Consider the following 26,103-nt stretch of genomic DNA (forward strand, 5'->3'; position numbering starts at 1 on the left):
GGCCATCAAATAAAACAAAATGTGTAAGTTAACTTTCATTTAAATGCATTTTATACAAGCCATGAGGCCCATAGGGCAGGAGCCTATATCTCCTGTTTCTGTAGCATGAGGCAGCTCGCTGTCGCAGGTTTTTTGATTGATTGATTGATTTAAATATTTATTTACAGTACATTTCAAGCACAACTCAATACAAAGACTGTTAACTGTGAGTTGACGACCCAATACAGCATTACACTTGTTTACAAGAGGGTCCACCTTGTTCAATTCATCAAAACATTTAGAGAAAAATAGACAGAGAACAGAACAGAACAGGAATTCATCATAAAGGAGGGAAAAAGGGAAAAGAAACATAATACAGTGAGGGGGAAAGGGGGGGGGATTCCGATTTGACGGGGGCCAGTTTCGAATTGCAGCCGTCCTTAGGTGCCCTTTGAGAGCGGTTTATTCACATGTCTTACAGGGACTTACAGGGACTTACGTCTTACCCCCAAGGCCCCAATCCAACCCTTGATTCCTGAGTGCCAAGCACGGAGGCACTGGGTCAATTAAGGCCAAACTTGGGCAGAAGGAGGCAAGTTGAGTGAGTGCCATGGTGGGAGAGAGAATGCACTCTCTCTCCCTCAACTTGGGGGCCAGCCACTTAGTTTTCAAGGCCATGCGGTTCCTGCCATGGGCTGTGCCCAAAATATATTTTCAATGCATTTTCATTTAATTTGGGTCTATAATACTTTTGACTCTTGATTGATTGATTTATTTTATTTCACAGAATGTACGTAGAATGGGCTCATTTCAAAGTCAATTTGACTTGTTTACATCAGGGCCCTCCATTTTCAATTAATCAGAACATTTAAAGACATACAAATATACACACAATGCATGTGGATTTTATGTGAAATTAAAATATACATACTGGTACTGTACCTTGTCAATTGTTATGGAGCTTTTTCCTCCCCCATGGAAACACTACTGATATACCTATTATTTAAATTAAGTCACTCACTAAATATACTAGTACTACTTTTTTAATGTAAAATTATTCCTGAGGAGGCGCGTCTGACGCATGTCCTGACTCATGGACGGGAGACTCCAGACATAACGGATGATGATGATGATGATTATGTACATTTTTACAACTACGAGGCCAAACTTCCCCTAGACCTCTACCCACTGTACCACTCTGGCTCTGGAGCCAATGAGAGCAGAGGAGGGGCGTGAACCATCCTCGCGCCCGGGTAGGTTTTGTTTGACAGTAATGATGAGGGTCTCTATAGAGTTGTATTTACTTCCTCCTCAGTCCTCAGTGTGTCACAGGGTGGGAGATGATGGCGGCCGCTGCTGCCTGCGGTCCGCAGCACGGCAGCACCGCAGCGGCATTAGCCACCTCTGTCAACGGCAAGAAAACAAATACTAACAGAGACAACGTCCGCAGAAACCGTGAGAATTCACGGCGGAGACAAGCAGCGCTCCTGTTCCTCAGTAACATTTCTCTGGACGGGCGGCCCGTGCTGCGAAGTAACGTGCCACTACTGCTGGAGAATGGAGGAAGCGGCAGCCACCACCACCAGCGCCACCGCCACAGAGAGGTCGACATCGAGGGAGAAGACTTCGGTGCCTCCTGCTCCTCCTCGGCGGTCGCCGGTGGGCTCTCCCCGGAGACGGCTCTCGGCTACGAGACGTTCCCCGGCGGCGTCCTGTCGACCTCCGTCAGCTGCGGGAACGTGAACGCCGGCCATGTGTCCGTGTCGCCGCGGATGGGGCTCCACAACGTCGTGCCCCCCATCCTCGTGCTTCCCTCGGACTCCGGGTTCAATGACATCGGCTCCGCGGAGGTCCTGCTGCCGGAGCCGTGTCGAGGCTCCTTCTCCTCGCAGGGAAACCTGCTGATCTCCGCCTCGCCGTCCAACACCAGCCTCCTGTCGCCCTCCGCGGGAGCTGTCCCCCCGCGGAAGTCCTCCACGCTGCTGTCGGTCCAGAGCTGTACCTCCGTCTCCTCGGAGCCCCGGCAGAGGTGAGAGTGAGACTGAACTAAATATTTATTTATTTGTATTTCCAGTGTATTTAACGCTGTGAGCATACACATGTGATTGTCTAATTTGTACTCCCTCAGGCAGAGGGAGAAATGGATACATGAATTATTGATTTTAAGTAATTAAGTAGCTAAATCTAAAACATTTTCAGTAGGCCTAGTAAATAAACGGCATGCCTTCTTCCTCTGACACGCAGGGGTATTTGACAGTCACTTTGGAGGAATTTAAGTAAGTAAGTGATGTGTATCATTATTGAGATGAACTGGTACTAAAGTAGTAAGTAGTTCAAACTAAGTACTAGCAGAAGATGTAATAAATAACCGTGGATAAATCCACATATGCAAAAAAATAAACAAAATACATTGTAATATTCAAAAAGATAATGTAGTAGTATAATATTGTTTGTCTAAGTCTGAGATTCTGGATGGAGTGAATTGTATGTATCATCTCTCATCCGGAACATGACTGGCTAAAACGTAATCCCTCTAATCCATTTTAGTCCCACATCCATTGTGATCAACCAAGGCCCTGTATATTTTGACATAACAGTGTTTAACCTTAGATTGTTTTTTGTGATTGACGGTTCATGGGATAGAGAGACTAGAGTTTATTTGTCTGACCTAGAAAGAATATTGCAACTGTGTCTAGCTGGTGTTTATTGTTTACCAGACTGAGAAATGAACAGAGACTCATGATGTGTTGTTGAGGGAATTACTGCATATTCATGTACAGTATTTGTTTTGTGGGTGGAGACTTATGCTGCTGTAGGCTATGTGAATGTGCTTCTGTTAACGGGGAAGTGAGGACACTGTGTGTGTGTGTGTGTGTGACTGTGTGTGAGACTGAATTGGCAGTGTTTCAGACTTCACTATCATTCCATGGGGTGTGTGTGCATGTGTGAATGTGATATAACTGAGCTGGCAAGATTTCAGGTCTTTGCTGTCTCTAGTATGGTGTTTGTGTGCGCACAGTATAAGATGTACACTAATTGGCAATGTTTCAGACTGAGGTCAACCGTGTGTGTGTGTGTGTGTGTGTGTGTGTGTGTGTGTGTGTGCGCGCGCTCGCGCGCTCTGTGTGTGTTGCTGACAGAATGGCATGCCATTGTCTTGGCGGTACTACCAAGTACTAATTTAGAGAAAGAACGTGTCCTCAGGAGATACATATCAGATAGCCTGCAAAAAAACCCAATATATTTTTGTAACTGTTTGTTTAACACCCATTTTGGACTGAAGCCGATTCTAGAAAGCCCTCTAAATCCTGACCTAAGCTTTCTGAAAAACTTCAAATATTTATCTAGCAGCATCAAAGTTTTTTAACCCCAACAGGGGTTCCCGTCCAGAAGGGTTAGAACACCAAAAGGGCTTCCCATTAAACTGAATGGGTTTAATAAATCAAAGTAAAACATCATCTGAAATACAAAGATGAACCTGTGTCTACATGTATCCGAATATAATATCATAATCGCAACATTTTAACTTTCTTTTGCGTTTTTTTTCTTATCCTTATTTGACCCTAATTTGTTTACATTTTCTTCACTGTCAGTTACGTTAAGACGATCGTTTTACTTTGTAGCCGACTGTAAGAAAAGTCTGTCTGTCTTCACACTCTTTTCCAGAGAAAGTCTGTCTGTCTTGTTCACACTCTTTTCCAGAGACCATTAAAATGAGTGAGCAGCAGCACACATATATTTATGTGTGTTGTCATGGAAAATATGACCAGGATTTATAGTTCCGTAGTGATACAAATTACAAAATAAAATTAGTAAAAAGCTGACTGTGTCATCCCTGTACTGATCCTCTTTTCGAATGTTCGAACTTGTTAGTACTGACTTGTTGAACACGGCTCATTTCCATCATGGTGAGTGAACAAACCATCACTAACAAGCAAATGGCTTTGTTTTGTTTTTAAAGGGGATGTCACAAGGGGAGGTCTGTTGAAAGCTCGATGAAAGCTGAAATGTAATTTGCAAAAGCAGGCTTCACTTATGTGACAATGTTTTGGTGCACAGGCTACAGAGTCCCTTCTTGCCACATTTAGTACATATTCACTGATTCATAACTAATCCAGTCTGGGGACTGGGGAGCAATACTCCCCCAGGCCGTTGGTTTTAAGGTCACGGTTTGCTTTAATGTCAGTAAAGATAATTCCGCCTTAAACACTACTGAACCGTATATACTGTGTCCACCAGTGACAGTGAGTCAGCAACTCTGGTGACATTTTGCTGCTTCTTGGCTGTGTAGTGGGATGGTGTAATGTTATGGTGGCTGTCCAACCTTCAACCTGTTGTGTTTTTTTGCTTTAGTTTTATTTGGAATAGTTATATGATTGTATTGGCATATGACCTACGGAAACATTTAGTCTCACTTGTGTTCTTAGTGTCTCATCGGAGTGTCAACAAATGGCCAACTCTGTGCTCTGTTCTTCATAGCAGTGTCAGAGACAAGATTACTTTAGGCTTCATGGTGCACAGGGTTCTCTCAAGTAATTGCCATTAGACAATTATGTAATAATAATAATAATACAACTTTATTTATATAGCACTTTTTTAAACAAAGTTACAAAGTGCTTGAACAATCAAAACAACAGTAATGATTGTGACAGGCCTAGGCCGTGAAGTCGATCAGATCAGCGGTTATCCAGAACCGCCGATCTGGCGAATATGCAAATATGTGGGGCACATAATACTAGATACCTCTGGGATCTCCATATACAGTGTATGGGGATAAAAGGGACAAGGCACACAGACAGACTGATACAGAGATCTCCATATATGGTCATAAAATGGACACGCACAGGCGTGCAGGTACAACTGATACTCTGACACGTACGCATTCAAATTAATGCAGCAGTTATAAGCTCAGTGGCCTTGTGGTTAGAGTGTCCGCCCTGAGACTGGGACGTCGGGGTTCGATCCCCGGCCGGGTCATACCAAAGACTCTAAATAATGGGACCCAGTGCCTCCCTGCTTGACACTCGGCATCAAGGGTTGGATTGGGGGTGGGAAGTGAGGACGCTGGCGTCGACTGTTCGCCGCTTCACCTCCCAATGTATGAATGAATGAACCATTGTAAAGCGCTTTGAGCACTTGGAAAAGCGCTATAAAAATGCAATTCATTATAAGTATAACCAGTTGGGGTTGTCTCGTCTGTGGACAGCAAATTATGGGGCATAAATAAAGTCCAGTTTAGCTTGCAAGTAAGTCAGTCTGCAAACACACAGATGGCTCTGTGATCTCACAAGGTCAACTGCTTACGGCTACAGCGGCCCGGGTTATTTTGAACCTTCATTTTCAATTTTTTTATATTCTGCTATACACTCAGTGGTAATTTTATTAAGTTTACACACCTACTACCAGGCAGGTACAACACCGATTTGTATTTTGTATACATCGTTTTCATTGGCAATGAGTTGGCAATTCAGCGATGCTGGAAGCTCATCTTATGATACGTTAGCTTGTAGATCTGCTATTTCTGCCACTGTTTTACAGTTATTTGTGCACTACTGTACTGTGTACTCACTGTACTCTCACTTTTAGCTTTCATGAGACTGACCATTGTCCTCTTACCTTTCGCCTTAAAGGTACTGGAGACGGGCATCGATTAACGCAGACGTTGTCGCCTGTATCAACGACAGGTCTGCTCAAGAGGGGCGCGACAACGCAAGCGTAAAAAAAAAAACAGAATCCAGGGCTAGTCAGTTGCGGGTCTGTGCACAAAATGCGTGCGACAATTTCATGGGACCGCGGCCATGTAAATTAGCTTGCGTTGTTGCCTTCTCCACACGTACAGAAAAAAACCCAATTAATTACTTGTGTTAATCGCTCCTCATCTGAAATGACCTTAAGAAGGTTGGTTTAGGCCTATAGATTCTCAGTAAACTACACACTGTACAACAGCAGTGTTTCTCAAACATTTGATATGCATAGGCGACAGACCCCCATTTGATACCCGATTTTCTTTTCTTTTTTATCTGTGACCCCAATCTACACTATAATTAGTGTAATATCCACAGTGTTCATTTCCGTGTCCATTTTCTTTTCCAAATTGTACACTCTCAGAGTTACAGACCCTTAAGGTCAATTTGGTTCATAGAATTATGAGTCCTTCTGCCTGGGAACCCACTCAAAGACACCTGGGGGTGCCCAGAAACCACATTGAGAAGAACCAGTGCTGTACAGGAGGGTATTTCTTCACAACTTCCTGTCACGCTTCTCACTATTCGTATATACTGTACTATGTACTGTACATCAGAGCTTCCCTAGGCTCCAGCCAATAGGGGTGAAACACGGGTGCGACCAGAGAGGAGTATGAAGTATGAACGCTCTGTTTGTCTAGCAAACATGAAGAAACTTAATGCTTGAGGCTGATGCTAATGTTTCTACTTTCTATTTGAGAACATGATGTCACAAAAAGAGCTTTACAGGGCTCCAGTGGACCCTGTAGCCTCTATTGACAGCTGTACTGTACTTCAAATCCATCATGCACGTGCGCACACAGTTACAAGTAACACACAGTGGTGGAAAGTAAAGTACATTTAGTTAATTACTGTACTTGAGTACATTTTGAGGTCAATGCTTTTGTACTTTTACTCAAGTGCATATTGAATTCCAGACTTTTACTTGTACCAGAGTATTTCTATATTGCAGTATTGACAGTTGTGAGTACCTTTTCCCACCACTGGTACCAGTAACACACAGTGCATCAGATGGCACTCATTGCAGGAGGAAACCGACTGTGTTAAGACCTGTGGGAGCACGGTAACCTTCAGAGTTTTGCATGAAATGTACAAATGTGTTGTAAAATAATGGTACGCTTTGTTCTAGTGTCACCGCCTGAAGCACATCTAGATAACACTCAAATAGACACACACACACACACACACACACACACACACACACACACACACCCTCTCTCGCTGTTGCACCCTTAGTTTCTCAATAGCACACGCGTGCGTCATGGCTAACATGTTGTTGCTGGTCATCCTTGATTGGAAAGCACTTTGCGTCAACTGCTGTTGTTTTTAAGTGTGCTAATAAATTAAGATCACTTGACACACACACACACACACACACACACACACACACACACACACACACACTCTAATAACACGGTTAAAGTCGTTAATTTAACTCATAGTTGTGTGGATTCATCAGTGTGGACAGACAAACCAGGCGGCTAATTTCTCAATGTGAACCTCGGTGTAACTGTTAATCTGAATTGTAACTGTTAATCTGTTAATCTGAGTGATGTAACATCTAGCAGATGGATTAGCCCAGATTATGCTCACTGGACTGTCTAACCCCACTGTGTGATCCTTTTATTTAATATCTACCCAACTGCCCATATGTTTAATTATGCAACTGTGTGTGTTTGTGTGTGTGATACACACACTCACACACACACACACACACACACACACACACGATTTGGCCAGTTCAGTGTCCGACGTGTCCGTCAATGTCATGGACGGGCAATCCCTGGACAGCTTGTCCTTCCACAACATACCCATCACAGTACTGTCTGTCTGTGTCTATTCGCGCCTCCATGTGTACTCGATATTTGTGTGTTTTAAGGATTTCGTCCGTGACATTTAATCTATTACTGTGTTTGTGGGGGGGGGGGATTTAATGCACAGGGTATTTAAGACGAGCTGTGTGTGCCTGACGTCAGTCTCTCTCTGTAGAGTGACGGCTGGCCCTATAAAGCCTCTTAGATCAGAGAGAGAGAGAGAATGGCGTGGAGGTAGAGACTGAGGCAGAAATAGGGTTGTGTTGATAACGATAACGACAGATAAAAGGGACAAATAAATGAAGTGAGGGAGAGAGTTTGAAGAGCGAGAGAGAGAGAGAGGGAGGGAGATTAAGGAAGGGGTTTGAAGGACAGTTAGAGAGCCGGTTGAAGGAAGACAGAGACAGAGATGATGTATGTTTGTACTTTCTATTCCGAGCTAAAACACACTCCTCTATTTATAGTTGAACTACTGTGGGAACGGGAAACGATAAACAACTAGACTGATGAACCGAAAGACAGACGGGGTCCCACATAAATAATATGAGCGAGAGAGACTCAACTTTATTTATGTAATCTATTTACAAGATCTATTTTGGGACATGTATAGACCAACAGATACTGTACACCTGTCCAAGTTAAGCCTGTTTTCAGCAGACAGTGAATACAGAAAAATGATGTGGATGAATAAAGGGCAATAAATAGAACTGTAAGGTAACTAGGTGAAATCTTCAAATATGGAGAGAGTGAGATTGCAGAATCGTAGCTTAATACGACATAAGGAATAGTGCTTATGAACGTGCAGTGCAGTCATGATTAAAGTCGCCTTCTAGTCACCAGACAGTATTTACTGCTATTGTGAAACTGGAGGAGCGCTGTTTGTATTGGTGGTTATTCTAATCTATTATTAGCCTCCTTTATCCCTCACTCGTTTGACGTTTCCACCAGCCCTCTGCCCAGCTGAATACATTTAGCCTTTCCCTTGTTGGAAATATCTGACTCCTCTATTGTCTCATATCTACAGATCTAAGGAGAACAAGAAACTGTCCTTGTGTTGGTACAGCTAGTCTGATGGTTAGACAGCTAGGCTGATGGTTGGACAGTTGGAAACTAGTCCGTGGGGGGACGGGGGGGTGGCACAGTTGGTAGTGCTGTCGCCTCACAGCTAGAAGGTCCTGGGTTTCGATTCCCGCTGTGGGTGCTGGCGGCGTGTCTCCTCCTCAGCGTCATCAGTGCCTATACCCGAGGTGGGGTTGACGAAAGGGCCTTTATGTTTGGAGTTTGCATGTTCTCCCCGTGTCCCTATAGGGTAGGTAGGTACCCTCACAAAAAAAATGCAGTAATCCTGGTCTCTAAACTGCCTCCCCCTGGCCAGCCGTGGCGTCCGATGGAGGGGAAAGGAACTGGTTGGAATAACGTGTTCCTTCCACGCACTACGTCCAACCAGGGAAACTCCCCTCTGTCAGGTGTAAAGGAGCAACTTGGACACTCAGGCATGAAGGAAGCATGAGTTAAAGTCCGTTGCTCTCCCCATGTCCCCCATATATGGGGACTAGGCTGGAAGAGGGTGTGTAGAGCCCAGGATCTCATTAGATACTTGAGTTGACACAGGGGTGAAAAATGGGTTACAAAATCGTGGGAAAAAAAGAAAAAGAAAAAAGAAACTAGTCTGTCGGCGTTGAGCAGCTAGTTGTAGTAGTGGACAGCTAGTCTTAATGGTTTGACAGTTAACAGTGAACACTAGTGCAATAATGCCATTGGATAATTGACAAAATTGACCTTAGATAAATTGACATTCGAACTGTCTGAATTCAGAAACGTCAATCTTGAGTATCGTTTTGGGAAATTCAACAGACTAGTGCATTGTTGTAGTTCAGGGTGTGGTGGTGGCCGTTAGCGTTAGGAGTGTGTGTGGTTGCCTCTAAGCAATAAGGTCAAGGAGCATCTTGTGAGTTCTTCTCCGTCTTGTTTAGTTTATTCTTCCCTAGCTTTAGGGTCAGGATGTTTCACAGAAGCATTGATGGTTGGTTGGTTGGTTTGTCGCGTTTTGTGTTGATCTGAACCTAAAGTAAGTTACAACTAAGTTGCAATATGACAATGATCTCCATATCTCATCCCATGCACACATGCTGTACTATGTTATATATCAATTATCTCCATATCTCATGTTATCCCATTTAGGCCTGACGTAGAAATAAGAAAAACGTTCGCTCTGAAATAATATATATTCAAAGATTTGTGCCGCATTTTTACGATTTTACAAAAATAGCAGACCTACAAGCTCGTAGCACGCCACTCGGTGGCGCGCTATGAGCTTGTAGATCTGCTAACATAATGCTTAGTTAAAAAACCAAAAGGTGATACCGTCCAGAATGGGTTATATATCAAGTGTGGCTGGCTAGTGAGTAGTGGGTGAGTCACTTACTGTATGGTCACATACATGTACAGTAGAATCTACATTTTTAGTTGGAATGGAATGGCGCTCTTAAGCAATCTATACAATCTCTTCTCTCCCTCCAACAGTCACTCTTTTTTACCCCACTAACACTGATTGTGGCGAGCGAGCAAATAGGTTCCTAAAACTCTGTAAATAATGACGTCATCATCTCTAATCTGATCAGCCAATCAGCATGCTCCATCAGCACTGGAATGTTCCTGTTCCCACAGCGTTCCGGAATGCTGTGTGTTCCCATGGAAATGGAACTCTTTGACGTTCCATCTCCGTTGAGGAGCTAGTTGTAGTGGTGGACAGCTAGTCTTAATAGAACTCTTTGACGTTCCATCTCCGTTGAGGAGCTAGTTGTAGTGCTGGACAGCTAGTCTTAATAGAACTCTTTGACGTTCCATCTCCGTTGAGCAGCTAGTTGTAGTGGTGGACAGCTAGTCTTAATGGAACTCTTCGACGTTCCATCTCCTTGTCCCCGAAGCGTTCCATTTCCTTGTCCAGTGCCAGATGGCAGACAGCACTGCCCACTGTCTATATGTTTAAATAGACTAATATCAACTGTATTTGTCTGATGATGATCATGTGTTTCCAATTAACAACAGATCAAATGCAGCAGTACCACTTTAAACACAAATTCGGGCCTTTTGCTGTTTTTGGGATTAACTATAGAGCTGTGTAAACATCAATATCATTAGTCAGATAAAACGGAATGCAACACGCCGTTCCATAGAATGTCACCATGGAATGTTTCCTCTCCAGAATGAAAACATTCCACAGAACATGGAGTGCTGTGGAATGAGGCTGGGAGTGAACCCATGGAAGTGAAACGTGAAGAATTGTCTGCAGATGCCGATACGTATCAATCACTAGCAACTAGGCCTGTCACAATTATTTTATAATCGCCTAATTGCAATTATTTTTGCACAATCGTCAATCGTTTCCATGTTGAAAAAATGTCCATACATTTTTCAAAAATAATAGATCTACAAGCGTGTGTTGTAAAGCTTGTAGATTATTTGCCATATCTGCCCTGTGCAATTTGTGATTACGAAGCGTAAAAGCCTAATGGTAACATAAATTCCAATGTTCAATCCAGCCTGTTCACTGGCCTGAGGGTCACAGAGTTCTGGTCACTCTATATGTTGAACACAATTCAATCGTTAATCACAATTATTTGTGTGACAATGAATCATCAACTTAAATTTGTAATCGTGACAGCGGCTACTACCAACATCACCATCAGTATTTTGTTCTTAAATCATTACTGACTCCATGCTTCTATTCTCTCCCCTCCCCATTTCTTCCTTCTTGTTCCCCTCCCTACTTCTGCTCCCTCCCTGCCCACACTCCCCATATTGTCTCTTATGTCCAACTCCCGTCTTTTACTCTCCTGTAGGAGTCGTAACCTCTCTGGTTCTCCTCGACCTCGTGTGGCCAAGAAGGTTCACTTCATCAAGAACATGAGACAGTATGACACACGTGGAAGCAGGTACACACACACACACACACACACACACACACATGCAAGCATGCACACACGCAGTGAATGCTGAGCCTGGGTGAAGCTGGGTGTACACTACAGTTCAGCGGCCTGTTCTTTGGCCTGAGGGTCATAGAATTCTGGTCACTCTTATGACGATAACAAGAATAATAGTTCTGAGAGTGTATTTCAAAACATTTTTTATTGTTGAAATAGACTCTGCTGTAGTTAAAAGTTAATGTTGGGTTGTGGTGTTGGAGCCAAACAACTATAACTAGAGTGTACTCGGAGTGGAGCGCAGACAACCACCAAGGAAACGCACTCAAATCTGTCCATTTCTGGACAATACAAGCAGAATATTATCTAATTAGGAAAGTAAACATGTATAGTATTTCTTCAATTTAATGATGTGATGATTAATCCCTAATAAATAATCAAAATGAAATGCACGTGTGTTAATATCAGTTTAACTCCCTCCCCACCAGTGGGACTACAACTTAATTCACTGGAACAGTTCCTTGTTGATAGTAATGTTAATACATTTGTTTTAAGTCTTGTTTTATGCTATTTTATCATTGGCATTAATATAAATCTTTGGATAATGTGATACTGATAATGTGATAGACTCTGGAAGAGCCTCCCATTGGACCTTAGGCTTGCTAGCTCCATAACTATTTTTAAATCTAAATTAAAGACCCATCAGTATAGGAAAGCTTTTTTAACCCCCTAACAATGTATTCATTTTATTTTCACTGACACTGTAATTGTATGCTGCCTTTGTTGTTTTCACGGTTGTTTTTAATGTTGTTAAGCACTTTGTGACTGTCTAAAAAAAAGGTGCTATATATATATATATATATAATTATTATTATAAATGGTTCACCCAGCCTGAGCCATATACCATGGACAATGATGAATGCCTATGTGATAATCTAAAGCCTTCAGCCTTATACAGTACAGTACATTACACTGTATACAGTATATACACAGACAGACAATATATTGACATTATGGTAAGTGCCCGATGGCATTTTCCACTGGAACTTCCCAGGCTGAGTAGGCAATAGGGGTGTGTGGGAGAGAGAGAAGGAATGTCTATACGCACGCACGTATGCATGCATGCACGCACACACCTACAGTACAGACAGTATTGTGTCCACATTCTGTAATACACTAGTTGTTACTTTTGTACACACACACACACACACACACACACACACACACCTAATTGTGTGTGGCATGTTTCCAAAGCAGACTTTGTTGTCATACAGCGCTGTCCCTGAGGTTAGCGGGTCATATCTCATTATTAAACTGATTATATCCCATTATAAAACTGATTTGATCCAGTGTGAAAGGTTAGGTCATTGTTTTACAGATACATTACGGAAGTGAAGTGATTAGAACGTTATTTAAAGCCACCACAACACACCATTCTGGCACTAAAATGTTTGCCATTTTAATGGTTTGGTTGTTATTACTTTAATGTTAGTGTGTGTGTGTGTGTGTGTGTGTGTGTGTGTGTGTGTGTGTTTGTTCTCCAGAATCGTGCTCATCTGTGCCAAGCGGTCTCTGTGTGCTGCCTTCTCAGTGCTACCCTATGGAGAGAGCTTTCATATCAGGTAGGTACACACACACACACACACACACACACACACACAGTCACACACACACACACACACACACACACACACAGTCACACACACACACACACACACACACACACACACACACACAGAGAAGGGAAAGGGGATGACGTGCCTCATCAGAAGAGGAAGGCGACAGAAAGAGGGGAGGGTGAGTAATTCTCACAGGAGGTATGTATGAGAGGCGGAAGAGAGAGAGAGAGGGATGCGATGGTTTCTCACACGGAGGAGAGCAAAGAGATGACTGTTTGTTCATAGAGAGGGAGATTCATGGAGAGAGGGATGACTGTTCTCACAGGAGGAGAAGGAGGAAGAGAGAGACAGACAGGAAGGGGGTAGCTGTGATTTTCCCACATGTCTCAGAGATCTGTCTTGACCCCGGGCTGTTTTCCTACTGCATGGCACACACACACACACACACACACCCAAACATCCTGTTTTTTTTTAAATTATGGCTATGAGTGTGCAGCCTTATCTTCTATATTTATTTTCCAATGCCAGCAGCACCTCACCAATACTGGTGTGCGCCCTTCTCCTGTTTGTTTACACAGGCATACTGTAACTCGCATTTTATACACAACACTCATGTACTATAACACACACTTACTGTAACATACACACATTTGTATTCAAAGAGATACACATGAGCTAATACAATGGTTCCCAAATTACTTGGAGCTTCCGACAACTTCCGGTTCCCCAGATGATTATCTTGCCCGAGGGGGCAAGGAGATCAAACAAGAACTAATTATCTACATATTTACACATACCGTAGTACCTGAGATAAGATGTAAAGATGCGTTAGCATAACAGCAGATGTATACAAACGAGGTATCTGCATATTTCTCAAGTTCAAGTTTCTTTTTTTAAAACAAATTGTCAAATATTATTAATAATATAATCTGTCTTTGTGTCTGTCAGTGATCCAATGTTGAATCATCATCCTAGAAGGAGACATTCCTCAGGTAACATCTCCACCACTCTGGAGATGTTACCTGGACTGGAGGGATTCCAGCTGGATGCATATGGCAAGGTAACACACGCACGCACGCACGCACGCACGCACGCACGCACGCGATAGATTAAAACAGTTCAAACAGTTTATCTCATTTCCTTTTTCTGTGCAAGGAATAATATACTGTATGCGGTAGTTGTTGAGAAATTACACCAGACTGGATGATTAAACACCGAAATGAAGTCTAATACACGGCTACTTATTAACAGTTTGAGTGACGCGGGTGTATAGCAGAGTTGTCCCTTTGTCCAGGGTGCCTCAGACGTAGGGCTGAGTTTTGTTTAATCCACGTTAATCGATTAATCAAAAAAAACTAAACATTTGTCACGCATGCAAGCCGTCTTCATCGGCATTATGGCTCATGATCTGCTCAAAATAATGCGACATTCGGGGCTTAATTTGACCTAGTTATGACAAAAAATGCGATCGCACGATCAATCTGACTCCAGATCAGTGTTGTGAAAGGGCCGACTTCTACTTCCGGTTCAAACAAAAACAACAAGAGCTCGTCCGTCTTGACTTTTTCTTTAATTTGTCTGGCACCCAGCACCTAGACTAGAGGCACCTGGCATCTAAACAGTTAATACATTAATGAATTGACACAAAAGTAACAACAAAACAAAGTATTTCCTTGCTTACGGTAATGAAAGTGTTGCACTGGCCGTCCCTCCAGCGCAACACGGTCGCCCCGGAAAACAAGGAAGTGAATAGATTACATTTTCGGTTATTGCATTGTCAATTTCTCGCTTCAAATGTTTTAAAATAAACATTCTTGAGAACAACGTTTAGTTGTAATTGAGTGTTTACATGGCTGTCGTGTTGGATATGGCATCAAATTCACACAGCGCAGTGGGGCTTTGATTAGACAGTCTGTTATAGAGCTGATCGCTCATTATTCAGAAATAACACACCACTGAGTTCAGCGACTGACCAATCAGAATCAAGCATTCAACCAAGCCGTGTAATAAATCTGTGCATCTCATTCTCCTTTCTTCTCCCTCTGTCTCTCTCTCTGTCTCTATCTATCAAGACGGTGTCGTACGCCCGGTTTCTGTACCCCACCAATGCTCTGGTGAGACAGAAGCAGTCCTCAGCAGGAGACCTCACTCTGGCTGTGTCCAGAAGCACACACAGCATGCCTGGCCCTGGACGCTCGCACACACACACTGTAGGACTGGACCTAGGTAACGCATGGACACACACGCACGACAGTTTTGTTCACACACACACACACACACACACACACACACACACACACACACACACACACACACACACACACACACACACACGCAGAGAGCTGCTTTGGTGAGAGTTCTGTCCAGTGGCGGAAACTCCGTGGGTTCAGAGGCGCGATTGAACCCCCTGGCATTTTGGCAAAGGCGCGACTGAACCCACTGCATTTTGGCAAAATAGCTATATATATATGCACTGCAGTAAATTATGCACCCACTGACTGTCCACTGAAATTTCCCCTCCCCAGTGGTCATGTTGTCATGCACGTAGTGCACATACCTTTACGAGGGGTTACAAGATAGGTGTTGGGCCGCCGCGCATGCCGCATTCAAATGCTAATAAGGTGGCTTTTGTTCGAAAAAACAAAACTCGTTTTTTTTCCACCGCTGGGGGGGGGGGGGCGTGGCTGCTTGAACCCCCTGCCGTTATAAGAACTTTCCGCATCTGGTTCTGTCTGTGTGTTTGTGCACAAACATTCCAGTGATGTCACTGATCCTGTGTTGACTCACTGTAGTACAGTGCAATGCAATTCACTAACCACTTACATACATGCACAGATGGTCATGCACTAAAAATACACTGGACCACACACACACACGCACGCGCGCGCGCGCATACACATGCATACACACACCAGCTGCAATCGGGGGTGGGGGGTTGAATAGATTAGAACAATGTATGTGCATGACTACATGTAATGTGAATTGTGTGTGTGTGTGTGTGTGTCGCACAGGTGTAGACGATGTGTCGGACTACGACCCCAACATCCTCAGTGACCCTCAGTGGCCGTGCGGAAAACACAAGAGAGTTCTCATCTTCGCCTCTTACATGGTGTGTGTGTCTCACTGCATGTTTTCTGTCAGAACAGAGAGTTGTACCATTCAGCCTTTCTTTTTTATAATTCAAATTTTGTTTTTCAAAATCGTACAAGATCCAAGTTCAGTGCAAAGCAGCATCAACATTACAAACCTTACAAATAGCCAGTCCAAGAAACACGGTTAAAAAAAAAAAAAAAAGAAGAAAAATAATAACGGCAAGGAAATGAATGAATGTACAGTACATCCAGAACTCATCCCATGTCTCTTTCATTTTGCTTTCTGCATCTACCCTGCCCAACATATATTATGATCATTTCTTCATTCCATTCTTTAAGCCCAGGTGATCCAGGTGACCTTCCAATGACGCAACCATTCAGCCTTTCTTATGCCATAACTCACAATTCACATAAATGTCAGGAGAGTGAGAGACGGATGGAACGACACAGAACAGGGGAGCAAAATAAAGCATAGAGAGGGGGAGGGGGGGGGATTAGAGGTATATAGGAAGTAGAAATGAAAAGGGTAGACACACACACACACACACACACAAATGTGCCTTTTTGACATCAGAGGAATATTATTCTATAGGCTGAAGGTTTAAGCTTATCCCTGAATTAACACGCACACCCTCTAAAACCATACACATAGAGTACCGTAAATTCTCTAAGTGCCATTGACTAGTCTGTGAATCTCTACTTGGTACTGGAGACACACTATACTGCAGTTTAATATTCTACATTTAGTTAACTGGTTCTGTACTCGTCCTGGAGGCAAAGAACTGGTAGAACAGAAAGATACAGTACTAGTAGTCTGAGTGGAGAACCACTGGGCCAAATGCTTTAGCTGTACATGTAAATACACTGGTCGTTGGGGCGCTTTTCTTGATAGAGTAAAGCAGTAGATATGTTAATTGTATATTAATTATAACATTTACATCCTCTCACATCTCTCTCTCTCTCTCTCTCTCTCTCTCTCTCTCTCTAGACCACAGTAATAGAGTATGTAAAGCCATCTGACTTAAAGAGGGACATGAATGAGACGTTCAAAGAAAAGTATCCTCACATCAAACTGACGCTCAGCAAGATACGCAGGTAACCTCACACCTTTTTTTTAGACTGAAATATTAGTCCACAAAGTGTACATGGCATCTGGAAACGGTGTGCAGTTATCATCTTGTGTTCAATCGTTAAAACGCACAGTGCATGCAGCCTTTATTAGCCCTGGGTGTGATAAAAGGACAGACTCCACAGAGAGGGAGACGGCAGATAAACCCTCAGGCAATACAAGCAAGAAAAAGTGCCACTGTGTGCTGAATTTTCACCGTGAGCAAATGTGGTTACATCATCCCCATTCCCCACTGCACTGAAATCATCCTGTTGCAGATGGTTTGGTGGAATTCATGGCTGTGGACTGTGGAGCACAGTTGATTTAGTCTTCAATTTTTTATTTTGGCGGGCCTTGATGGCAGACTTTACACTTGGTTGCATACTGAAAATAGCTGAACTACAAGCTCACAATGTGTACATATCTGCTATTTTCAGCATGAAACCAAGCATAAAATGAGTTGTCTTTTAGTTCTACTGGGTCTCTTCTCCAATAGTCCCTCCCTACCATTTTAGTCAAGTTTTTATTTGTTGACCAAATTTACAGTATATTATTTAGTCATACAGTTTTTGTCATCATAGCTTAGTTTTCATTTAGTTTTTACTTAGTTTTTGTCAGTGAAAAACGGTAGTCGACGAACATTTCTTGTCATAGTTTTAGTCGATAAAATCAACACTACTGTGGAGACAGTGGAGCTTATCCAGGTGCAAAGGAGAAACACAAACATGCTATGGTTGTAGCGAATAATGCCTTTAATAACGAATTAAAGGCAGCACGGACCTTCCAACTGCTGCTCTGGTCTTACAGTATTTGAATGAGAAAGCATTTGAATGAGAAAGCAGTGTTGTTGAAGTACTGAGGATATAAGACACGTGGATTGTACTGCGAGTGTTGTTTTGCTACCGTTAATTTCTTGGACCACTATTTTCTTCATTTCATAAATTCTTAGTTTTTGGATCTTTCATTTGATTCACTGTGAAGGGATTTGAGAAAAACTAAAGCTCCCCATGAATTCAAGACTTCACGGGTTCAGTTATTGAAAAAGTCCTGTGTGTGTAGATGTAAAGAAATTGTATTGTGTAATATAAATTAGTCCGGCATTGCCAGGGTTATGGCACTTTGCAACACAAAGTGTTCAGGTTTCAGTTTGGTTATTGGGTGGGTGAAATACGTTCCCTCCCTCTCCCGTTACTCTGTCTCCCCCGCTCCCTCCTTGCCATCTCCCTATCCCTGTTTCCATTTCCCCTCCACCTCTCTGTCTGTCTCTCTCTCTCTCTCTCATTGATTGAGCTCTGGTCTGATCTCACACACATTGAAAAGAAAAAACTGTTGCAACGACAAATCCATTGCCAAAAAATACCAATCTGCACTAATGTCAATTTTTGGAATCCGGGCACACAGAATAACACACCACCACAGACAAAGTGAAGTTTATAATATATATCTATACCGGTATATCTATCTATATAGATGTGTGTGTAATTAATTTCTTATAACTCTTATCCTCTCGGTCTTTCTTACGTTGTCTTGAGAGAAAGGCAAAGACAAAAGTATTAGTTTACCTCTCTCACACTCATTCAGTCATTGTGTCTCTCTCTTTTTCTGTCTACAGTCTGAAGAGAGAGATGTGTCAGGTCAGGGAGGACTGTGGCCTCCAGCCTGTTACCATAGCGATGGCGTTTGTGTACTTTGAGAAACTTGTGCTGCAGGGAAGGCTCAACAAACACAACAGGTAACTATCTATACATTGCAGAAACCTCAATGTACCGTTTGGCTGTCCCGGGCATAATTGCGATTAACAATTTAATTGTGTTTTGCCTGTATTCTGTTTGCCTTTTAGGCTTCATAATCACAAATTGCACAGGGCAGATATGACACATAACTTAAATATACAAAGAAATCACTGACACATTTAATCATTTTTTTATAATTTCTTCTAAAGAAATTACAAAATAGTGGAAATAACAACACGTCACAGAGTGACTGCAATTTATTTTTTGTGTTTGAAAATGTATGAACATTTTTCAACATGGAAACGATTGACGATTATGCAAATATAACCGTGATTATCTAAAAAATTGCGATTATGTAATAATGTGACAGGCCTAGCCATGATGTCTGCGCACCTGATCCTCCTAAATGTCATCAGTGGTGTTGTGATGGTGTTGTCCTTGACAGGAAGCTGGTGTCAGCTGCATGTGTCCTATTGGCTGCCAAGATCAGCAGTGACCTCAGGAAACAGGAGGTCAAACACCTCATTGATGTAAGTCACACTCACTCATGCATACATCACACATATTCTGCATGTTGCTGTAGTTAAAACTTCAAGTCACCCATAGCCCTAGGCACAATTCCCAGATCACGATGAGCCCATAAAGTAAAAGTATCAGGGATGGCACTGAAGAGTACTGTTCAATTCCTCCACAGTCACACACACACACACACACACACACACACACACACACACACACACACACACACACACACACACACACACAGACAGAGAGAGAGCTGACACGAAGCAGACATGCCAGCAGGAAGCATTTAACACACAGATCCACCAGGCTCGATAGTGCAGTACAGATCAAATTATACACGCCGAGTGTGATGGAAGGAACTAAATTAAGACTGAACGATTCACAGGTGGAGAAGTGCCAAGCTGTGTAGTGTAGTGTGTATTCTTATCTCACTCCCTGAACTGAAGCGGAGGCCATGAACGATGATGATGATGATGTTGTTTCTCATCATTTCAGATACAATACACGGATTGTTTTAAATATTTCAGAGTACCACTGATTTATCTTAATTTATCTATACTCGTGCCATACCCGTGCAGGGTTATGACATACCCAATGTGTTGTTTTTGTCCTCTCCTCTGATTGGACGACGATTACACGCCCCTGCCTATAATTTCCTTCATATGATTGGACAATATACTGTAGGTAGGGTGACGCCACAATATGCCCGTGTGCAAATTCAGATAAATTGCTCCAGCCACTGAGGAGAAGCGGCCAATCTGGTAATACCAATCTGGTAATACAGTACAGTATTGTGCAATGTCTGATGACGCATTTTGATGACACATTTTGACGCAATCTCTAGAATTAGTAATTATATTGATAAAGATTATGAATAACATAAAGCAGGTCTCCACATACCCATCTTTCTTTCTTTCTTATTTTCTTTCCTACATATGCCTTTTTACAGTTTTTAACTCTTTTTTTTTTCCGCTCTCCGTCTGTCTGTCCTATTCTGTCTCTGTCTGTCTCTGCATCTGTCTGTCTGTATCTATGTAGAAACTAGAGGAGCGTTTTAGAATCAGTAGAAGAGACTTGATACCGTTTGAGTTCACCATCTTGGTCGCCCTGGAGATGGCGCTCTACCTCCCCGACAGCAAAGTCTTGCCACACTACCGACGCCTGGTACAACAGAAGCCATTATAGCAGCGTCTGTCTGGCTCACTGACACAACCGCACACTGACCATTATAGCAGCGTCTGTCTGGCTCACTGACACAACCGCACACTGACCATTATAGCAGCGTCTGTCTGGCTCACTGACACAACCGCACACTGATCCTTCTGCTTCCTCGGTGGGCACCTCTAGCACCTTACGACTCTCTGATCACGACTCATTTCAGCATAGATATGCAGCTCAAAGACACAGCGGCATGCATCACAGGAATATCTTCTACAACATCATCAGTCCATGGTGGCGTCTGGCTCTGTATAGCACAATGGCATTGCAGGAATCCTTCCATCCTCTTTCCTCCCCCAGACAACAAAGTTCAGCAACACTGTGATTGATCGACTTGCACAAACCTGTATTGGCACCGTGGCTCAATGGGCCCAGTGGCGATACGGGACTCATCTCCCTCTTCATGGCAACACCTGCTGTTGCTTTTCTGTTGTTTCCTTTGGACTCACCCTCTCCTCGTCATTTCACAAAGATCTCTGTTCCCCTGGCGGCCTCCTTCACCAGTAGTTTATTGTTTTTTTGTATCTTATCCTGGTGCCATCCTTCATTCCTCCTACAGTATGACAGAATATAATTCTAGCATACTGATATTCTACAGTTTGCCTCCCTCTAGTGGCCTCTTCGTGCCACTGTTTCCCTAGGAAATGATCTGTCGGGGAAAGTCAAACCAAAACTTCCATTTCATAACTGACTATTTTTGTGTTTGTTTTTGCATTGTCGATCATTTAAATCGCACGTTTACTAGAGACAGGGAAGAGAACTGTGAAATCACACTGACATCAGCTTGCATATGTCATGATGAACTTACGACAGCACTTGCCTGTAACAAACTGACGAATCGCTTCCTGAACGTTTAATGGTGGGAATACACTGTGTTGACCTCCTTTTTTTATTTAACCTTGTACCACTGTGAAATAGACTTACCACAAATACTTTTCTATTAACATAAACGTCCATATATCCATATAGTATACTGTCCTTTTCATTCAAATGTTATTTATTCTCTTATATTCCACTGCAGATGGATAATCATGACATTTTATTTTTGCACTTTTGCTTTTATGCTTCACAATCCTATATCTTATTCTAGCACTCCTTTTGAGGAGAATATTATATTTTTTACAGTGTTTATACTGTACATGTGCTGCAGATTGAGATAAGTGACTAATGTAAGTTAATCCTTCAGAGGAAGAATCATTTAAAGTTTGCAAACTTTCTTTTGTTTTGCAAACTCCATTATTAGTTGAGCCACAAGGCGATACAATTAGTTTGTGTCATGTATGTGTATTTCATTCCGTCTGCAAATCTGTCCACCAGGGGTGGATGAACACCTGCACGGAGTGCACTCCCTTTATTTTAAACATTGTAAGGTATATCAGGGATGTGCTCTCATACTTAAAGGAACATTTCGTCATTTGGCGGAAGCACTGCCCAAGGAAATGAATGTGTTTTACATTCTCCTTGAATGAAACGAGTGTTGTGATTTGTCGAAAAAGATAGTTTACAGGATAAATAATTACAAAGGAAGTCTTGCCCCTATAGACACTCTTCTGCATTAGGTTGAGACCAGGCTTTTCTCCTCTGAGATGCATGAGTAAAGGTCAAGTTGAGGACCCCCTCGAAAACCAGATGCTGCATCTCAAGGGGCTTATTCTCTAGTGAAATTCCTAAATAAATAAATGCTTGGAACGAGGCCTGGGGCAAGGTAACAAATAAAGTTAAATAGAGCATTTTAACATCACTGAGAGAACCCTCTTCAATTTACAATTTAGACATTTAGCAGACGCTCGTAATCCAGAGCGACTTCTTCAGAACATAATTTATAAGTTCAAGCGGCACAGTGATTTAAAACTAAGCACCAGATATCTAATAAACTGCAGACTGGAATGAATTACCATCTTGGAGGCTTCAATGCTGATGGAGCCAAATGCAATTTGCGATGTTATGTGTTTTAGGCCTGTGTGTGAATGTCCCTTTTTACAGTACAGCACATATGTTTCTGTCTCCAAAGAATTGTGTCTGTATGTTGGTGGTTGTTTTGTTCATTTTGAAGCTGACTTCCAGTATCTGGCTCTTGCTCTGAAGGGATTACATCCATGTTCTTCCACTGGCTTTATTCATCAACTAAATCTCATTGATTAAAGGGATATATTGTAGCTTCCAACCTGGATTAATCACCTGAATGTTAGATCAGGAGAGGATGGCCCACTGTTAGTTGTTCCTCTGTAATTAAAGTAGCCTATTTGATTCCAAATGACACACAGGCCTGTTTGTGGTGATGTTACAAGCCAGTTGAGAGACCATATCAAAGGGACTAAGAACAACACTGGTTTATGTTCTCTCTCTCCAAGTCAAAGAAACCCTGCTTTCACATGTCTGTATGGTTCGAATTCACGGAGATATACGGAAGCTAAAACAGGGTTTTACACAAGTATTCAGCTAAGAGAATACCAGTTTCTAGTAATGAAAGTAATTAAAACGTAAATAAATAAATAATGCACTTAGATTGCTGACATTATAGCAAATGATTAATTAGAATCTTATTTCTCAATCAGAAAAATTCCCAGGGTTTCCTTTACCAGTAGGTCCATTGTTTATATATTTTTTAAAGTTAACACTGAGCATTGTGTCTAGAGGGTAGGCCATATTCTACAAATCAGTCGTGATCTATTAGTAATTTGTTGTTGCTCTAAGATTCTGTGACTGACAACCCACACTCCAGGAGTTACCTGAGAGCATATCCTATATTTTAAACTGGTTTGTTGCAGGAAATACTAAGCGATAAATTGTCTGATCCTCATTGTCTTTGTACTTGTGGCTGAATCAATCTATTTGAGAATATTAGGTGTAAAACACTTTATGGCAATAATGACAGTCTGGACAGAATTGATGTGAAGTGCTGTTCCAAAATCAAAGCTTTGGCATTGGCATTCATCATTTGTATAATGTTGTTGGGCAATTTGCATGAGAAATGTAGTTTGGAAGTTTGTATGTACTACTGTAGGTTGACACCCTATCAGCGAGGTTTAAAAAGGAACAAGATCAGCATGATTTCAGAGTGAGTCACCTGTGTCAGAGTTGAAAAATATCCTCCTGGTGAGTTGCATTGCATTGCTACAGTAGCTTAAAGATCCCTAGTTTTGACAAGCACACTTTGTGTGCCAACATATACTGTAACTGAGGCTTTATAAACGTAAACATTTAATCACTGTAGAGGTATGGTACCTCTGGGGCGGCCGTAGCTTTAGTGGCAGCTGTTCTTTCCCTTTTCTGACTCCCTCAGTGACAGAAGAGGGTCTGCTTCACAGTCAAAACAATGCACCTTCTCCTGTAATGTTCTCTATATTAGAGATTGGTGAAATGGATCCTATGCAGCTTTATTCTGCGTCAGAGATTACCTTCCTTACTCTCTGTCCTCTGTACTTTGTGTATACTTGTTGCATGTTTAATGTTGTGCCACAGTGTCTTCACCTTAACCATAATTTAGAACATTTTACATTTAATCGTGTTTTGTATAGAATTTTTTTGATGTCGTATTTTGTCACATCGGCATAATCGTGAGCACTGTAAGTCATTTATATTATTTGTTTTCATGTGTAACGTAGGTTTTATTCATTTTCTGTTTTGTGTTACTGTTCTCGAGTGACAACATAGGCAAGTTCCACAGCAGTGTAACTGTATACCAATGCAGAATGCACAATACAGATGATGTTGACAGTTCAAATATTCCTTTTGGCAAGCTACTTAACTTTGGAAACTCTGGGTCTTTGATTCATGGATTCATGGATTCATGGCTAACACAAAATACATGTCTTAGTACCAGTTATTTCTTTATTATTATTATTGTTGTACTATGATGATAATAAAAAGAAATGCATTGAATTTCACATGTGAATCATCACTCTGTGCAGCTGTTTATACACAGTTTTAACACAGCAAAACTCAAGTAACATTTAAACATTTATTTTAGCCAAACATGAAGAAATGACTATTCCAGTAATTCCATACCATTTGGTACTGTAGTTTATTGTTTGTTGTTTACTCTGCTATGCAGCTGCTAGCATTCCAGCTCTGATAGAATTATAGTCAAGAAATTATTCCATTTGATGTTTGTTTTATTGTGTTGAAACTATTAATGTGTTAACACATTAATCGTTGATCAGGTTGTATGTTGACCGCTGCACACAGCTGGTATGTGAAAATCAGCATTGAAAGAAATAATATTCAAACTATTTTCATCCTAACCAATCAGTAATCAGGATACGGCCAGGAAACTACAACCCAGTTTGGGAAACATGAAAATAAAAACTCACGTGTCCACTTTTGATATAATGATACTGTTTTCTTGTCAGGTTTCTCTCTGGCTATTTACCGACATGCGTTGATAATTACTGTTGATTCATTACATTATGATTAGGCTTAAAAGAGGATTGCCATGGAATGTGTGGAGAGGAGAGAGAGTGGTTGCATGTGCATGGTTATGGACATAGCACCATGTTGAAGACGGAGAGCACACAGTGAGAGTCTAACACTATAGCACTTTGTCCCTGTCTGCTAATACGTCTGTTATCAGTATCCACCAGTGGTTCCTAAACCTTTTAGCCTGTGACTCAAAAGACTTCTGAAACATTTGTTTTCTAATTTAGGGAATTTCTTTTAAAAAATGTTGATTTCTTCATGAAATGACTGAAAAAACTAAATCATTGATTTTTGTTTTATTCATGAAAGAGTTGGCCTTTTTTGGGCAGTTTTGAAAAAGTAATGAAAAACAAAATGTAGGAAACAAAAAATAAAGGGACCCTGCAGTGTTTCGGAACCAGTGGTATACACAAGTAAAGTAATATGGACATGAATACAAATAAATGGTTAAGAGTAATTCAATATTAGGGCAACATGTAGAAAACATACAATACGCTTAATTAAATCATGTTTTGTTAAGTTACGCTGATATCTAATTTATTTTATTTTTTAAGAATGAGCTCACAATCTCTCCTTTCTCATGCAAAACATGATGCGTGTGTGCCTGGCAACCTTTCTCTGAGCATTCGATTATATTCTACATCTACACCATCTAGGACTCTCATCCGAATCGCCTCCGCTGAATATTTTCTGAATATTCCGTCCACACCACACCAGTATGTCCCTGTGTCAGACTTTCTCAGCTGTCTGATGGTTACATGGAACACTCCCTCACTAAAGAATCCACCTTGTTCATTTCTAATACTGTATGTAGCATTCGCAGCATACGTAGGAGTCAGCTGTTCTAATGAGATATGAGGTGCTGTTGAGAACCTGCATGTAATTGTAATTCTCCTTCAGATAATGTAAAGACAGGTTGTATAAGTGAC

The 26,103-nt window shown here is 41.8% G+C and overlaps 1 protein-coding gene across 1 annotated transcript; it reads left to right on the forward strand.

The window, feature by feature from the left end:
* Nucleotides 1-1,055: 1,055 nt before the first annotated feature.
* Nucleotides 1,056-25,058, forward strand: cables2b (Cdk5 and Abl enzyme substrate 2b). The gene is made up of 10 exons (XM_080763746.1): nucleotides 1,056-2,008; nucleotides 11,380-11,472; nucleotides 13,005-13,082; nucleotides 14,028-14,139; nucleotides 15,152-15,305; nucleotides 16,091-16,188; nucleotides 17,160-17,266; nucleotides 18,892-19,011; nucleotides 19,458-19,542; nucleotides 20,576-25,058. Exons 1-10 carry the CDS (start codon nucleotides 1,320-1,322, stop codon nucleotides 20,720-20,722), a joined length of 1,683 nt encoding a protein of 560 aa, XP_080619872.1. The 5' UTR covers nucleotides 1,056-1,319; the 3' UTR covers nucleotides 20,723-25,058.
* Nucleotides 25,059-26,103: the final 1,045 nt, after the last annotated feature.

The sequence above is a fragment of the Protomyctophum bolini genome (genome assembly GCF_963924005.1).
Source record: "Protomyctophum bolini genome assembly, chromosome: 5".
In the NCBI taxonomy this organism is placed as follows: domain Eukaryota; kingdom Metazoa; phylum Chordata; class Actinopteri; order Myctophiformes; family Myctophidae; genus Protomyctophum; species Protomyctophum bolini.

What these genes read in the sequence shown, in the direction of transcription:
- cables2b (XM_080763746.1), top strand. Translation starts at nt 1,320, where the DNA reads ATGATGGCGGCCGCTGCTGCCTGCGGTCCGCAGCACGGCAGCACCGCA. An exon ending in CACTGTAGGACTGGACCTAG is followed by an intron (nt 15,306 to 16,090) that starts GTAACGCATGGA and finishes TGTGTCGCACAG; the next exon opens with GTGTAGACGATGTGTCGGAC. An exon ending in AGGCTCAACAAACACAACAG is followed by an intron (nt 19,012 to 19,457) that starts GTAACTATCTAT and finishes TGTCCTTGACAG; the next exon opens with GAAGCTGGTGTCAGCTGCAT.